Source organism: Aptenodytes patagonicus, chromosome 1, assembly GCF_965638725.1.
Source record: "Aptenodytes patagonicus chromosome 1, bAptPat1.pri.cur, whole genome shotgun sequence".
In the NCBI taxonomy this organism is placed as follows: Eukaryota; Metazoa; Chordata; class Aves; order Sphenisciformes; family Spheniscidae; genus Aptenodytes; species Aptenodytes patagonicus.
In genome coordinates, this window is record NC_134949.1 from 224,278,233 (window position 1) to 224,296,079 (window position 17,847).

General features: G+C 46.9%; 1 protein-coding gene across 3 annotated transcripts in view; it reads left to right on the top strand.

Moving 5' to 3' along the window:
* GDPD4 (glycerophosphodiester phosphodiesterase domain containing 4) overlaps positions 1–16,763 on the top strand; it is a 39,458-nt gene extending 22,695 nt beyond the window's left edge. The window contains exons 5-16 of one of the 3 annotated variants that reach the window (XM_076328466.1): positions 772–831; positions 2,437–2,535; positions 5,908–6,001; positions 7,576–7,721; positions 8,076–8,158; positions 9,018–9,168; positions 9,722–9,946; positions 10,777–10,934; positions 12,176–12,323; positions 13,430–13,512; positions 14,730–14,812; positions 15,681–16,763. In XM_076328466.1, coding sequence (XP_076184581.1) covers positions 772–831; positions 2,437–2,535; positions 5,908–6,001; positions 7,576–7,721; positions 8,076–8,158; positions 9,018–9,168; positions 9,722–9,946; positions 10,777–10,934; positions 12,176–12,323; positions 13,430–13,512; positions 14,730–14,812; positions 15,681–15,712 — 1,362 coding nt within the window. In that variant the 3' untranslated portion in view covers positions 15,713–16,763. Of the gene's footprint in view, positions 1–771; positions 832–2,436; positions 2,536–5,907; positions 6,002–7,575; positions 7,722–8,075; positions 8,159–9,017; positions 9,169–9,721; positions 9,947–10,776; positions 10,935–11,021; positions 11,330–12,175; positions 12,324–13,429; positions 13,513–14,729; positions 14,813–15,680 lie in introns of those variants that run through there. The other 2 variants (XM_076328468.1, XM_076328469.1) reach the window with 2 other exon arrangements.
* Positions 16,764–17,847: the final 1,084 nt, after the last annotated feature.

Genomic DNA, 17,847 nt, shown 5'->3' on the forward strand with positions numbered 1-17,847 from the left:
ATCAGTTGCTTAGGTCTGGGACAACCTGAAGAAACTCCCCATCAGAGCCATGGACTGGCTTTCCTCATCCTTTGCTTCTCGGTGTTCAAGGCTTCTCGGGTTGTCCTCTGCCCTGGCTGGGGTTTGCTCTGTGCTTCACAGGAATGCTCCCCAAGGGCTCCTACTTGCCGTCGGGGGGAAGGAAAGTGCCAGCCACTGAAAACTAGAGTTTTTTAATCTCCAAGGCAGTTTTCCCTGTTCCGAGATGTGCCTGTCTCTTGCGTTTCCTGCGATTACTGTGGAAGCATTGTCTCTTTTGCTGTCTGCTCTGTATTTTTGTGGTGCTTTGGAGGCATTTTTTAGTCCCTGACCTCTCTCCCATAGTTGATATGCCTCTAATCACAACAAATGCACAGAAAATAGGCAAGGTTAGTGCTGTATTGGTTCATACCATAGCAGTTGGTCCTGGCCATCATTTCTCTTTCAGAGTTTGTACTCACAAAGAAAAGTAATTAAAAGCGTGTACCTCAAAGTGCCCAATTATCTGTTACCCATGAAAGGGCTTTGTTCCTGCAGGGCAGCCTTGATACGTGCTTGGCCATTTCAGAAGCATTTTTACTGTAGCAATAAACACTTCTCTCCATACACCTGCCGCGCTAACAGCCTTGACATTGTGCAGGAAGACCTAGTGTAAAGTGACTTCCCGATGCAAAAATAATTCCAGAAGTACCTCACTGAACACACTTCACCATCTTCTACCAGGATGCAAACAATCTCTTCTTGGTTTCCCAGGTCCTAGCGATGTGTTTGCTTGCAGAAGGTCAGCAGCTGTACCTACACTGGAGTCACAAGGTGGGGAGAGTCAGGGCTTTCTGGTAACTCTAATCCACGCTTTAAATCAATTGAGTCTGCGGTGTTTCTCTACATGAAAAACATCTTAGATTATGGGAGAGAAGAAAGAGAGGGAAGAGGTTAATCTTAGGAGATTTTAGATACCCATAAGAATGATATCTCCGCCTGAGCTGATCACCTAAACTCCCTTTCAGTCAGTGGAGGGAAATGAATCCTCTGAGGATGCAATTCATCCAGCTGGTCATAGACACCTAAATTAAGATGAGATGAATCACACCTAAAGTACCTTTTTCCCCCACTGACTCCAAAGGAGCTTGTGGTGACTCATTCAGGTGAAGATGTCTGTATTTGACACGTCTACATGCGGTAACATGAAGACAAAAGCAAAGTTTCCATGAGAAGCACAGTGTAATTTTCTGTAGCAGTGCAGCAGGCTCCAGCAGCAGTGAAAAAGGCGGCTGCTATCTCTGCAGAAGAAAAATCTGGCTTTTCCAAGGCGTCTTGGTGCCCTATGCCTTTTGGTCTTTGGGTCGCTTGGGAAATGCCACCTGGAGTTTTGAAGGTGCAGAAACAAATCCTCAGAGAGATGTTGCTTCAAAATGATGCATTTGAATCACCCTTCTTAAGAAATTCTTCAGGTTATGTAAGACATTTAAAAAATGAGCCTCTAGCCATGCAGTTTAGAGGAGAATATAATGTGATTGCAAATCTTGCAGTGGAAGGGAATAGCTGAATGTGCAGATACTTGATGCTGTGTTTCGTCATTTAAGTAATGGAAACACAGTCACCTTCGCTATTGAAAACTGGCTTCCAGAAGAACCAGAAAGATGTAGAACAATTTGTAAAAAAAATTGAGACTGCATCCTTGGGTGGAAGAGATTAGGGAGGGATTATTAAGGTGTTGATCTGTAGGATCCCCCTGAATTCAGGGGGCCTTGGTCCACGTTCTACTTGCACTTAGTTCTCAGCAGACAGATGATGTACCAAGAAGAGTACATCATCTGCCATCACAACTGTGCTGGTACCAAACTGTGCAAGAAGCCAAAGAACAGGCTGAGCTACCTCCTCACTTTTTTGGTTGAAAAGTGAACTCTCATCTCTTAATTATGGGAGTGTTTGCTGTTGCTGAAGCCTGTTGCAAAGCAGCTCACAGCATAAGAAAGCTGTGTTGCTGTCTCTTTTGGGTGGAATTAATCACTTCTGAATGTAGCCATCTGCAGGTTAGGGTTTTCATGTCAGCTGATCATCTAGGCTCCATCTACATCAACAGAGAGAGAGAGAGGCATCTCCCGTCATAAAACAAGCAGGAATGGATCACCTCTGGAAATTCCTCTCTTTCTCCAGTGATTACAGAGGGAGCCTTGAGGGCTGACTTGGGTACCCAACTCTTAAGATCAGTCTTGCTGTACAGAAAAGCCAGTCGATAGCACTGTTGGTCTGGTTTTAGTCCCATTGCATCTCTCTCTCTCTCTGAACTGGCATAGTCAAGCTTATGCATCCCAAACTTATCAAGTCCAAGCTGCTTACATAAGCCTGTGAGTCAAATGGATGGCACACCCTGTGCAGAAAAGCTGAAGCTGATTTATGTCTTCTTTGCCTCCCCAGATTGGGACTTTTCTTGTCCTGGGCTTCTCTATCACAGCCCTCTTCATATTATCAGTACTCTGGGGAGATCAATGGAAAACTGTCCGCCTGTCGTTCCAGGTAAGAGGGGCTGGGAGGTCTGTTTGAAAGAACAGCTTGTTTATGGAAGTATTTTGTGGTAATTCGTAGAAAATATTCCATATGGTGAATGTTTTTCACATGGGTACGTGGTTTTGAGTAAACTTTTATTATGACTTAACATTTCCTGTCGGGAGAAAGGAAGCCAAGACCTGAGGTTGAGTTTCAAGCTATCTGATGTAACATGTCTCAGTTTGGGAAGTCACATCCTTCCTTTTTTTTTTTTTTTGGCAAAAATATTGTAGGTGTACTGTTAATTTCCAGGTGCCCAGGGCAGGTAAATCAGACCCCTTTGGCTGGCAGGGTTGCTGGAGCAAGAACTTTCTCCCTCATCAGCTGCTGCCAGTTCAGCAGCTTTAGCATTAGCACAATTTCAGTCTTCTGTGACTCAGAAGAGCTTCATCTCCTGCGGGCAGGACAGCACTGAGATTTCGGGGAGCAGGTGGGGAACGCTGGTGTCAGGTGGGACAACCTACAAGAACAACATTGAGGTGCTGGACTTTGTCCAAAGAAGGGCAATGAAGCTGGTGAAGGGTCTAGAGCACAAGTCTTGTGAGGAGCGGCTGAGGGAACTGGGGTTGTTTAGCCTGGAGAAAAGGAGGCTGAGGGGAGACCTCATCGCTCTCTACAACTCCCTGAAAGGAGGTTGTAGCGAGGTGGGTGTTGGTCTCTTCTCCCAAGTAACTAGTGATAGGACGAGAGGAAACGGCCTCAAGTTGCGCCAGGGGAGGTTTAGATTGGATGTAAGGAAAAATTTCTGTACTGAAAGAGTGGTTAAACTTTGGACCAGGCTGCCCAGGGAAGTGGTTGAGTCACCATCCCTGGAGATATTTAAGACATGTAGATGTGGCACTTAGGGACACGGCTGAGTGGTGGACTTGGCAGTGCTAGGTTAATGGATGGACTCTGTGATCTTAAGGGTCTCTTCCAACCTAAATGATTCTATGATTCTATGCAGGAGGGCAAAGTGCATGGTCTGCTGACCTCCTCAACTCTCAGCAGATCTGAAGACAGAGGCTAGAGCTGCCCAGTGCTGTTTAGTGTCTGAGCATCCAGGTCCCCACATGTATTGGGAAGGAAGAAGTATGTAAGCCTTTGACTATATAGCTGCCTTGTAGATGTTATTTGCGCATATCACCTCTCCCCCATGTGGCTAACTGCTTGTGAACATTGGGAGAGCAACGCATATGGATGGGAAGAGGAATCAATTAGTAGTTCCAGAGTTATGGAAGTCTCTTTGAGATGTGGTGTTTGTAGGGTGTGGTTAATTGCACGTTCCTGCTCTACAGAGTTTGGTAACCGTTGGGCTATGCACTGGCAAAGGTAATGAGAAACCATCAGCTTCTCCTCTCCCTTACAGACTCCAGGGGAGGTGGATGAGAAGAAGGAGACACAAGAGCCTTTGGGTTCCCCACAGGTGCTGTTTATTTTAGGTGTTCATGTCCTTTGAGATGCTTCACATGGCTTCCCGTTGCTGTTCCCAAAGGACATGAATCTCTTGTTGATCCTGTGTCATGTCCATTAGCCCTGCAAAGCTATCTCAAATATCCTGGACATCTCAGGTGGCACCTGTGTTTACGCAACTGAATCCTGCTTCTAATCAAAAGATGTTGGTATCAAGTGTCTGGGGCAGACAGTATCACAGGCAATAACATCTCTCAGCGGCTGCTGCTTTCTTCAACCCTTCCAGCTTAGAGACTCAGGCATGGACTAAGCAATAGGAAAGGCTTGCATCTGAATAGATTTTTTTCCTAGCACATATCTTAATAACTCTCAGTTCTAGCTGGAACAGAAACCACAGGGCTCTGACGAGCATGAGAAAATGATGGATTGGTTATTTTGACAGATTTCCCTAGTTTTATGAAAGATGTGTCATGTCAACGTTACTTGAGTGAAGAGCATCCATTCAGTGTCAAACTATTTCTGCTTTGTTTTCAGCTCTGCTCATGCATTCATGATAAGCACAGAAGTGATTCTTAGCTTCTGATCTTCTTGTTTAATCTTTAGGACCAAAGAAATGAAGTCAAATTACTTTATCTGTCCAGCAATAGGTATTATCTAATATAGCATGAGCATTAAATGAATATATTATTTTGTGTTAGTAAATCAAGAAAAATATCTACACGTTGAGTTAAAAGTAAAAAAAAAAAGAGGAAAAAATGCAATTAGCCCTAATGCAAGTGAATTAAGTGCTTTGAAATAAATGAAAATGAATTATTTTTCTGGAATATATTGATAATATGTGAAACTAGGTGCTGCAGGGTGTGTATGAGTCTAATAATGTCCATGATCAGACATGTACCAGATTAACTACTTCTCTTATACCACAATGTTCCATACAAGTAAATACCACATTTTACCACTCAGATTTGTGGACATCAGTTTAATGATTTAGCTGCAGTGTGGTATGGGGATGACTATTACCTGGATGGTATTGGATTGGGTTAGATTGGATTAAACTGGCTGCTGTCTGGAAGATGCTCACGGATTATGCATAGCAGTAATGGCGATTGCATCCTCATGGACGAGGACAGCCTTGTCCCCTTTGGCTGACTTAGGAGAAAGGAGAGCTGTGTAGTGCAGTGAGGAGCACTCCTCGGCCTGGGTAGCTGGCCTGGCTGGGGGCACATATCTCTCCTCTGACTCCAGAGGTGTTTGGTGGATCCAACACAGGTGAGGGAGAGACGTTGAACTGCTGGTATCTGCAGCAGGAGCCCATCCAGGTGGAAGGCTGTAGCCATGTTGGGGTTTCTCGGCACTGGTGAGGCTGCACCTCGAATACTGTGTTCAGTTTTGGGCCCCTCACTCCAAGAAGGACGTTGAGGTGCTGGAGCGTGTCCAGAGAAGGGCAACGAGGCTGGTGAGGGGTCTGGAGAACAAGTCTGCTGAGGAGCGGCTGAGGGAACTGGGGTTGTTTAGCCTGGAGAAAAGGAGGCTGAGGGGAGACCTCATCGCTCTCTACAACTCCCTGAAAGGAGGTTGTAGCGAGGTGGGGGTCGGTCTCTTCTCCCAAGTAACTAGAGATAGGACAAGAGGAAATGGCTCAAGTTGTGCCAGGGGAGGTTTAGATTGGACGTGAGGAAAAATTTCTGTACTGAAAGAGTGGTTAAACCTTGGACCAGGCTGCCCAGGGAAGTGGTGGAGTCCCCATCCCTGGAGGTATTTAAAAGACGCGTAGATGAGGCACTGAGGGACATGGTTTAGTGGGTGGTGGTGCTGGGTTGACGGTTGGACTCGATGATCTTAGAGGTCTTTTCCAACCTCAATGATTCTATGATTCTATGATTCTATGATTTGTTTCCATCTATCTCCACACTTTATCCTTCGACTAAAGTCCTCTTCTCTCCTTGCCAGATCACAGCTCCCTATCTCCACATAGGGGCAATAACCATCATGGTCCTCCTGTCTTGGCCCGTGGCTCTTCATGCCATCAGAGCAGATAAGAAAGGTACAGTAGCTCTGCTTCCTGCTCGCTATATGACAAAAGGCGTATATCAGTGTGGGGAAACAGGCCTGCGGGAGCCCTCTCCTCCCACACCTGCACTCCAGCTGGAGGCAACTTTTAGCCTCTGTGTATCCCAGGGAAATTAGGGGGGCTGGGGCTTGGGCTGTGCACTGTCCTGTGGCTGTCCAGATGCGTTACTAGTTTGCATGCTCCCTTTCACAGTTTTGGCCTATACCAAGGCAGTTACCCACCTTGAGATGGAGGAGATTAGCAGAAGTACCCACGTTCTGAGTCATGCATGGAAATTTGGTCAGCCCTCTGTGGGAGAAAGCAGCCAGTAGCAACTCTCTTGGCTGACCTTTGCTTGCTATATTCAGCTTTGCTGTCTCAGAAGGGATCTCCAGTCCAGTCAATCCACTTCAGACTAGTGCATCTCAGGAGAAGACAGCTGAGATAGGGGAAAGCTTTTTGATCAGTTCCATGGCAAGTTCTGTCTACCTCCGAGAAGTGTAACCGAGTAGTGTAAAGGACAAGGCCAGATGCCGGGAACGACTGCAGAAGAGCCTGGCTCTGGGACTGGCTGTTTTTCTCTGACCTAGTCTCTCCACATAGCCAAAATTATCTACACGACACCCATCTGCAGATGTTGATTTGTAATAAAAATCAAAGACAGAATGGGGTGGTGAAAGCATTTTTTTTCCCTGCCCAGGATTTTTCTTAGTGAACTACAGCTGAGGAGGTTGGGGGGGAATATGCTGGGACCCTAGACATTACAGTCCGGCATGCCTAATGGACTCTCAGCTCAATACATCAGCTTGGTATAAGCCCAAGTTCCTTCAGAGCCACTGGCACAACACACAGAGGGGTGGTGGTACCCATTCAAGAAAGACATGTTGGTGCATAGGTGCTCATTTCTCAGAGGAACTGTTTTGTTCCCTGAGGTGAAGGCTCACTGGGGCTCTCGGGCAATGTGTCAACAGACTCCAGAGAAGACCGTAGGTAATGAGTTGGCAAGTTTCTGAGATGCAATAGCCATGCAGTCAGAGTCTGTGGGGTTCTGTAGGTCACACGCAGAAGGTCACTGACAGCAATCTGAATGAACCAGGGGAGTATTCACCTTAAGGGGATGTAACATAGGTGTAGGAGAAAGGTTCCTCCTCTTCTTCACTGGGAATGAAATGTCAAAATGTTGCTTGTTCTTATCTGAGTAAGAAAAAAACTAGCATCCTTCTGTTGAGGATTGTTTTTCTACAGATGGGGGATATTTCATTGCACCACCTCTAAAGAAAAAGAAATTAAGGCCCTGTCTTGCTGTAAGGCATAGTGAGATGTAATTAAAGCACAAAACCTGCAGTCCTGACTTAGACAGCCCACGTCCTTGCTTTGACCAGTTTGTTTTCCTGGGTTGCATTGTTTGGAGAGAAAGTGAAAATTAGGGGAAGAAGGGATGGAAAAAGGGATGGGACAAAGCCCAACAGCTACTTAGATGGAGGGCTGTATTAAAAGTCAAGCCGCAAGGCAAACCTGTACGTTACCACATGGATTAACTCTAGCCTTCCTCCTTCAAATTCTTTCAGTTGTTCAGGTGATAATTGTTGGTCCATACCTGGCTATCCTTCTCTTTCTTTTCTTGATACCTCTGGGGATGTACTCTCCTTGCATCAGAGAGATGGGGACACTTGGACCAAAGCCAGCCCTCATTGGACACCGTGGAGCACCAATGGTAGGTCTGGAGAAGTTATTTTACATCATTTCTTCATCCTGTGTCTTGCTACCTTCCTCATCATCGTCTGTTTTTTTCCATGAAATCTATGGTGGAAGGGGAGACATTTCCACTTGGAAATGCATGCCAAAGGCATCACTGCATGGCTTTGCTAACAAGGATAACACTGTTCCTGAGTTACATCAAACAAGATGGGTTTGATGGCTAATGTGGAAGAAAACAAACAGTAGACTTTAACAAGATAATGATGCTCCTTTAATAAAAACCAGAGGTATTACAAAAAGACAGAACGTACTTATAGAGTCCTCCAGAGTGTGTTTGAAAATGATCTGCTCATGCGCTTTTTTTTTTCAGCTGGCGCCAGAAAACACTGAGATGTCATTTCAGAAGACAATTGAACATCGTGGGGATGGTCTTGAAACAGATGTCACCATTAGGTAAGGGGAAAACATTGCATCTCACAGAATATACGTTTTTTCTTCTAAGAGTTGCCTTTGGAGACGTGCAACTCCAGGCAATTAGGTTTGGGTCCCTCAGCTGGCGCGTGATGATAGGGGCTGCAGGGCACGGTTGTTCTCAGGCAAGTCAATACGCTGTAGCTATTGATTTAACAATCATTATTTCTACAGTATATTTTAAATGCTTTGCAGAGTATAAAGACAAGTACCTACCCTAGTCCGGCTTCCAGGTGACAATGAAGGTTGTATCAGTCCTACAAACCAACAGAAATTGTATTCAGACTTGTGACAGCGTTGTCCTAATTATTAGATCTTTAATTGCCTTTGTTTGGGGGACCCATTGCCATGAATTGCTAACATGCTGTGCAGGATGAGCAGTTTCCAGGTGCTGAATGAGAAAAATACTAATGCTTAGATGTTCTACTAATGTAGACCTTTCTATAAGAGAAAATTTTGCCTTTCCATCACTGTCCTTTTAGACTTCAGTCCTCTGAAACCCATAGAAACACTTTGGTGTCAGCAAAAAAATAATTCAACCATAAGTTACTATCCATTCTGGGGGGGCCTGGCAGGCATAAATGCCACCATCTCCACTTTGCCCCTGAGGAAACTGAGGCACAGACAGGCATGACTTCTCCAAAGTCACCCAGCAGTATTTAAGCTGGAAATAACTTGGTGTCTTGAGCCTCAGCCTTCCTCCCTATCCCACCCTCTGCACTGAGGGAGGCGGTACTGCTGCATTCACGGTGGCCCACATATTCTTCTGACCTGGCATGAGTCCGCTCATGCCATGAACGAACTCGCACCCCAGGTGACCTGAACTCTTGCTCTCCAACAGCTATGATGGGGTTCCTTTCCTCATGCATGACAGCACCTTGAGGAGGACAACTAACATCAAGGAGGTCTACCCCAATGACACTGCTCAAAATGCCGCATTATTCTCCTGGGATACCCTGAAGGAGTTGAATGCTGGAACGTGGTTCCTTAAGGTAAGCACCATAAAGGACTATCGTCAACTGGATGTAGAAGAGATACCAGCTGGCCACTACTTAATAGCATGAATGTTAGGAGAGGAACTACTGGCTGAGCTAAAACTGAAAGAAGTCAGTAGAAATCCTTCAGCTGGGGTCTCCTTGCTTTGTCCAGTTGGCCTTTAGGCTTAGGAGACCTGTAACAATCGGCTGGTGGGTGTTCTTGTGGCTCCTTATCATGGCAGCAGCAGAACAGATGGTCTAGAGGAAGAAGACAACAGCTACTTGTGGAAGGTGCTGTGTATAATAGTCACAGTTAACACGGTGGGACAGAGAAGCACAGCAGAGCTAGCTGTGAACTGCACAATTTAGGTCCCAGAAGCAGTGTCGTCACAGCCTGGGTTAATTTCCCTTGTTTCTCAGGTAGTAGAGCTAAGCAAAATAAAAGATCCTCACCTACTGAGGGCTGATGTCAAACTTTTTCCCTCTTAGAGATGATTTTTTTGCATGCAGCTGACTCCCAGACGTGACTGCCTGATTGATTTCCTTTTTTATATCTGTTTATTTCTAGGAGAAACCATTTTCATGCATGGGCTCACTGTCAAGGGCAGATCAAAACCAGGCAATGAATCAGTCAATTTACAAGCTAAGTAATTTCTTGCGCCTCGCAGACAGTCAGAATAAACTTGTGATATTTGATCTCTACCGCCCTCCAGAGAAACATCCTTACAGGAACTTGTGGATCAACAGAACCCTGGAAGTCATCCTCAATGAGTCGGGGATTAGGCCCCATCTGGTAGGGTGGCCTCACTCCTCTGTATCCTTTTTTCCTGCTCTCTGAATTGGGACTTTTGGGTCATACCCTGCATGCTTTCACCTGCATAAAATCCGGCCCCTTTCATTTCACTTGTTTTAAGAGGCATCATTTGGAGTATATTCCTACTATCGGTTCCTCAGCAGGTACAAAATGGTGTAACCCTACAGCAGGACAGGGAAATAAATAAGCCACTGTATATACCAGCTGATGTCTCAGCCCCCAGATGACTCCCTTTCATCATCGTAATAATTGGCAGCCTACTCCCTGCCACCCCTGCTTATTTTATATATTGCATAGAAACTCCTGGCTTAAATTAAAGCGCATGAAGCTGGGAGCCTTCATTGCCTTCCTCCTTCCCCAGGCAATTCCCTGCTTGGGATGGATGCTAAATCCATGTGGATCAGGTTATGTATCCATTGGCGTCTGGGGAGTTACGCTGATTTGTATCTGCTGAAGTTCTCTTCTCCCGTGCTGGGAAAATGGGAGAACAGAATATTTTCTGTTGCCTTTCCCATAAACCAGAGCTGACTTTTCATCCATTTCAAACACCGCATCTTTTGTTGGGCTGTGTGAAACGTACTCACTGATTTCAAGCTGATAAGCAAGGAACAGCGAATACTTATTTCTTGATGAAATTGACTTGCAAATTTTAACCCTGCATCCAAACGGTCTTTGATCATTGAAAGAAATACGTCATTTGACAGGCTGGGTTAAGCTCCTCAAGACCTTATCTTTACTGGGTTTGTGTGAAGGGCGGGGCATATTAGTAAGTCCGTTGGGAATTCACTGGGTCCTCTTGTTGCCTGCAGGTCCTATGGCTGGAGAACGACATGAGGTCCTTTGTTCAGTCTGTTGCTCCTGGGTTTCAGCAGACAATGGGCAGTAAGGCCCCAGTTGAAGACCTAGTGATGGACAATATTGTCAAACTCAATCTGGCCTACACTGAAATGTCCAGTGAAGATATCCGGTAGGTTGCAGTTTCAGCCCCGAGTACAGTCGGTGGACTGCAGCTGGTGTGCTCTTGCCTCATGCGTGTGGCAATGTCTCCCTCCAGTGACCAACTCCAGGATCTAGAGCATTTTGGGAAGAGCTCCTTTAGATCAAGTGGCCACCCTTGTTGCATTTTGGGAGTGAAGGACTGCAGTTCACTCCTACTGTTGACCCTGTGCGTGGCCAAGAGGTGGCCCCCCTGTCCCCAAGTCCATATTTACTTGACCAGGATCTGAAGATCTTCTGGGTAGAATAACACAGCTGTCTCCTGATTTCTTGTCTTTCTATTCATGCCATCCCCAATCCCACCAATACTGAATCATGGAGAATGAACAACTGTTTAACCTCCCATGCCTCTTCCACAAACATCAGTGTGAGTGCATAATGCTGTGGTGAGAGACCACCACCTTCTTGTAGCTGGTGTTTTGGAGGCTTCCTTTCTTGTCTCTGTTGCTACCAGTACTCTGTTGCTTGTGACACACTGAAGATGTCATCTCTCCAATGAAAGGCTCCACATTCATTTCAGGAGTTTCCAAAATGGTTCTCTTATATGAAAAAAAAAACAAAACAGTCTTACCTGTCCAGCTCTTCTTTTGTAAATGGGTTTTTTTGCTCTTTACTGTGCACAAAAATATTAAAATCTAATTTTAAAAAAAGAAGACAAGGAAAAGTTTAATCCTTTGGATGAGAGTCATGTTCATGGTTTCTCAATGATAATTTTCACAGGATGTAAAATCCTAGGTAGATCTATTTGGGTAAACCCTGAGTAGATCCTAGGTAGATTTACAAATGCTGATATTTTTACCATTATACAGAGTATGGTCTTACTTCATATTAAATTTCAGCAGTTTATAAGAACTTGAAGAATGATGAGTTGATGCAGCAAACATAACAAACGAGTAGCCAGTTTCGAGGTGGTTTTGAACACACTATTGGAAGACTACAAACGCATCATTACATTGATTCATATGGCAGAAGGGTAAACAAAGTTTTGACGTTTTGGACATTTTAACTGCATTTGCTTCCAGCAGATCAGCTATTCTGTTTTGACCAGTTGTGAACGACTAATTATTGGCTGGTTGGCTTTCCTTTCTATTCCTTATCTAGGTCCTAAATCAAGTCTTTCCTACAGAAAATTGCTGTCTCTCCTTGATTCAGCCCAAAGGAAGTACTAACCTCCTTGCTTAATGAAGGCTATTGCCTTTTGGTCTTTTAAAGGAAATACGCTGAGGCAAACATCACCACCAACCTCTATGTGGTCAATGAGCCATGGCTTTTCTCCCTGGCGTGGTGCTCTGGGGCACACTCTGTGACCACCAATGCCGTCCACACACTGAAGAACCTCAGCCAGCCACTCTTCCTCATGGTAAGCGAAAATCCTCCCCCTCCCAGGGGTAGGAAGTAGGGTTGGGACGTTCATGGTTACCTTTGGAGACCATGGGCCAGTTCATGCATGGATAAAGGATATGACCCTTTGCATGAAAAGGACCTGAGTTGAAACCTGGCTTATCTGACACTCATGAGCCACTCCAGATATGACCATACTCTTCTCCTCTTTTCTCTTGGCTCAGGTAGAAGCACCCTGCTCATCAGGATTTGCAACTTAGGTTTTGAGATGAGGGAAAGAAGTCATATTGAGACTTGTGTGGGGAGAAAGGAAGGGCCTTTGAGGGCACAAGCTGATGCATGAGGATTTCCATTTCTAAGCTTTTGAAGCACCTTACTGATGTCAGAATTTCCTCATTTCCCAGGGCTTCCCACTGCCTTTCTCAAACTTGGTATTGCTCCACAAGCCCGAGGGAAATAACCATAGAAATAATCCTTCCTTGCTGGGAGGAATTTTTCACATAATTTATCTATTCCCTACTCTGCCTTGGACAACCTGTAGGGCTAAGGAGCACCTGGGGCACTGGTCCCAGCCTAAAGGCTACTTTGAATAACTGGTTTCACACTCTTGAAGCAGGTTTTACGATGCTCCCATCCAGAACACTGCAGTGTTTCAGTCCACTCTGAGGGTGGGTGGAGTGCCAGTCTAAGGATGAATCTTCAGATGCTCTTAGACTTAAAGCAGGAGCCACTCCAGACCCTCTGTGGTGTTCACTAAAGGATAATTTTGCCAGGGAAAATGAGATGCCACCAGTTGACATTAAAGTTGGAGGGAAGCAGAGTGAACTAAAGGGCCTGCCTGTACAAACAAGAGTTCCCTGTTATATTCACTGTGATGTGGGACAATCTTCTTGGCCGCACAACAGACCTGTTTTTATGAAGGATGATGATTTGGCACCAACACCCACTGGTGAGTGGCCACTTTGAAATGCCACCAAATGCTTTAAACACCTGAGGGATGTTACTGCACATGCAAACCAGGCAGCTGAATGGCCATATTTGAGCAGCAAGAAAGAGCTTGAGCAACTTTTTTTGCATATCTTGGGGTCCTTGGTGGTGGACACATCCTCTGTTGTTCTCTTCCAGACTCCGCAGCAGTACAACATCATGTGGATCCTGACAGATCTGACCTCTGTGCTCCTCATCTCACTCATCTTTGCTCTGCACTGGTAACTACCGAGTTGCTAATGGTCATGCTAACCTGATCTTTTGTGCCAGGCAGAGAGAAGGAAGGATGCTTCCAGGTGACCTGAAGGGTTAAAACTACTCTTGAGAACATTTTATTTCCCTTCAGGAACTAGAAGAAAGCCCTGAAAGTCTCCAAATACCTCTCTGCTTCTCCTGCTTGCTCTCATTTTCCCTTTCCATTTTGGTAGCTCAGGCATCATCTACCCTCAGGATTCAGTGGAGACCTGGTGGATTTACTGTAGCAACATAAACCAGTTATCAAAGCTGATGGGCTGAGAAAGGAACTGATTTTTCTATTCTTACTATTTATATATACACTGTTGCATTGGACTGACTTAGGAGGAAAGCTCTCGATGTTAATATTTGAGCACCCTGTGTGGTGTCTGCATATGCCAGAGCCCCATAGGAAATCCATCCTCCCAGATGAAAATGCCTGAGTGTGTCACAGACACCGCATTTTGTTTCCTCCCATGCCGCCAAAGACATTGCCTCTGTTTAATAGCTGGGGAAACTGGGATTCATTGGACAGGCACAAAGTGGCTCCTTCCCCTCTCACCCTGCCCTGCTCTCAGCAGTCCTTCCCCAGGTCCTGCTTTAGAAGCTTTCACCTTGCTTTCAAGGCTGCAAGTTGCAGGGGGGGTTCGCAATCACCCCTGCGGTGCATCACCACCGCTGTCAGACCTTCCCATGCCTGTCTCCTCCAGGCTTCTGTTCATGTTGTCTGTGCATTTCCCAGGGCCCTGCAGATGCTTCTGATTCAGCCAAACAACAGCTTCTTCTGGGCTGGCATTGCAGCAAGGGCATTCCCAGCCCTGCCATCAGCAGTGCCTGAGAGCCCTGCCTGGTCTTGTTTGCCAGGTTTATGAATGCACCAAAAACTACAATTTTTAAATTTCCCTGGCTGCTTAGGAACCAGTGGCTGCAAACATTTCCGGGGTTTTTGAGCTCTTAAATATTTCTTAGAAAACAGGGCTTAGTCACAAAGTTGCCTTCAAAATGCTGTTGCACACGTGAAGTGTGGATGCTTAGACATCAGTCATGCACTGGAGTCCCTTCTCAGTAAGGACCTGAGCAAATCCCAAAATACCAAGGCAGCTCCTGCCCTGACAAAGTAGAAAAAAGGTGTCCAGGGCACCAGGGAGCTGCAAGGGGAACCACAGCAAGTGGTGGCCTGACCCAGGTGCTTTGCCCCATGCAGGTGGCGAGAGAGGAGTTTCTCCTGCTGTGCCCATGACGGTGGCCCGATGCTGGAGAGCGGCACCTACAACAAGTTCAGGACAGGTGAGTAGGGCAAGGAGAGCTGGGAGCCACGTCCTGCTTGGGCCATCTCCGTGGGGGCACCAGGGTCCTGATGGATGGCTTGGTGATGGGTGCCCATGCCGTGGCGAAGGATGGAGGCATCCAGGGTTGTCTCAGTAAGGGTGCAGGTGGCAGTGATTCCTCCCCTCTGTTCAGCATTGATGAGGCCACATCTAGGCACGGGGTCCAGTTCAGGCTCCCCAGTACCAAACAGATGGTGACAGATGGGAGCGAGCTCAGTGGGGCCACTAAGCTGGAGGACAGGGCATTTGAGATCTGGGTTTGCACAGTGGGAGAGAAGATCAAGGGGCATCTTATCACCGTCTGCAATCATCTAATGGGAGAGTGTAGAGAAGATGGAGCCAGATGCTTCTTGGATGCGCAGCGACAACAGCACAAGCTGCAACCTTGGAAATTTTGACTAGATATAAAAAGAAAAAAAAAAAATCTTCCCCATGAGGGTGGTCAGATACTGGAAGGGGGGGTCCAGACAGGTGGGGAATATCCACCCTCAGAAATGTTCAAAGCCCTGAGCAGCCCGATCTAATTGGCCCTGCTTCAAGCAGAGGTTGGGGCAGAGACCTCCAGATGTCCCCTCCAACATGCATTCTTCTGTGATGCTGTGAAAAGAGAGCCCAGAGGCGCTGAGCACTCTTGGATCTGCAAGGCAGGGTGGGATCGGTTGGGGACCCTCCCATGCACCAGATTTCTGCACCCGTGGAGCTCTATCATCCAGACAAAATGACTCAACCTGGGCTGCACGCATTTTGAGCCAGGTTCTATTTGCTTGCGACGGGTGGCAAAACAACTGCAGATGTTTTGGTAGCTCACTGTGCATCCCCTTTTCCAGAGCTCAGCGACATGCCTGCCGTCATGGCCTGACACGGGCAGGGAGGGGACGCAGACCTGCCGTCTCGATGAGGACTGGAGAGCAGACCCTCCCCTGCTGCCCCTTCCTGCAATGCAAACACCAACCTGCCAAGGGGGCCAGCTGGGGCGGGGGGCTCAGATCTGCCTGGTGAGGAGGAGCCATTTGCCTCTGTGACCCTGCTGCAGATGAGCACCGAGCTTCCCCTCCTACAGTTTTTCTCACAATCCTGTGCCTGGCAGGGATCCCTGGGGTGTAGGGGAGCGCAGATGGAGTTGCAGCCATGAAGAAGCTGTGCACCGTGATGAGATACAGCAACCACATGGGAGCCACCATTTACCTCTGAGACCGTTGGCATCCCACAGGGCAATCGTCCTATAATCCCTCCTGCTGTGCGTAAGCCCTGTGTTTCCACAGATGTGTTTTACACATGCTGCAAACCTCTGAGCATCCTCCAGTCCTCCTCATTCTCAGCTGCCCACGTTTCTCCTGTCAGACCAGCCTCTTCTCCACACACTCCCTCCCTCCCTCCTCACAGGTCTCCTCCATGGAGAGGTCACCACAATGGTCAAGTGCTGCTGGCTGGGTCACTAGGGTCCATACCTTTCTATAACGCAGGCAGGGGCAGCTTAGGTTTTCCCTTTCCCCACTCTTGCCCTCCCACAGACCCTAACAGGACAGTCTCTTCCCCTTGGCTGTGGGCGAGGGCATATCTTCCCATGGGTGCTGAAGGTGCCTTGGCCACGTGGCTACTAGGACTATGACCAGGAGCACACCGCTTTTCTTCAGGAGGATTGAGCTGCATGTGAATTGGTCCCACCAAGTGTCCTGTTTGCTTTTCCCTTGGGAAGGTCTGTATACCTGCTCTGCACCCTGGGATTTATTCCGATCTTCATTTCTCCCAGTGGCTGCTGGCACACCGAGGGGAGGGGGTCTATGCCCTGCTCTGCAAGGGAGATGCGAGCATCTCCCAGGTTTAAGCCATAAATTCCTACTTGAACAGGTAATAAGAACACATTTTTTGTAAATTGCAAATGCTGTTTTAAATACATTTTAGCTCTCCTATCCTGTTTTGTTCTTATTTCGGCAAACTGGGAAAGGGGAAGAAAATAGTAGTCTTTACCTGAATCAGGCTATAGACATTTTCTCATACGTGAGCCTCATGCAGCTCGGTGTTTTTGCTAAATAAAGCCATCACAGGTGAATTGTGACAGGGAAGCATTAGGTTTCAGAGTTAGCTGTGCTGAGAAGCACTCAAACCTTACCAAGTTGCGATTTTGGAGTATTTTGGAGGCTAGAAATGCAAAAAGGTGGCATCCTCCTTTGGAAAAGGGCTAAAAGGCTGGTGGATTGGTGTAGAGCAGCTCCAGATCTATGAAGCACGGGGAGAGGATGCTACTGATGGTGTTAAACCCCCTCCCCATGCCCTGCATCCACAGCTGGTTCATAATTTTTTGTGGGTACCACTCATGTGGAGGTATGCGAGCAGCAAAAATAGGAGGTGGAGAGTGTGTGGGTTGAGCAGTGGTATCCACCATGGGTTCCTCAGCCTGTCCCATGGTGTCTAGGTGAGGGACTTGGTTGCGACAAGCTGTGGTCTCCCAATCACGACTTTTAATATGTATTAGGAAAAGCCACCTCAATAAGCCTTCATCCATGTATCTAGCTGCTGCTTGGTCATTACGCAGTGATGTCTGCCCGTACTTACCTTCCTCGTCCTCAGCAGCCTTGTCCAGTAGAACCTGGCCAATTAGACCTCTGGTCTCCTGCAATGCCTTACGCCCTGTCATATCTCACCTACTATTTTTGCTGCTTCACAGCTAGCAGGGTCTGGCAACACCATTAAGCACGTGGCTGCTAGTCTGACTCCCACACACAAACTTTTCATCCAGTACTTCCTACACCCAGTCATTCGGCTCAGAACTGGCCTTTCTGGAGGAACCAGCCCTTGTCTTAGAGGACAAGCAATGGAGACTCCCCGGGCTCCAGTGTTTTTTACCCAAAAAGAAAAGATTTCACTTAATTTCCAGTCCAGGCACGCTGATGATTTGCTCCCCATTGCTGGATACTCTCCCCGGGAGTCCCACTCTGCAAGGAGAAGTCTTGTCCCCAACAAGGACCTGGGAGCCCTGAGCCCACCCTTCCCCGT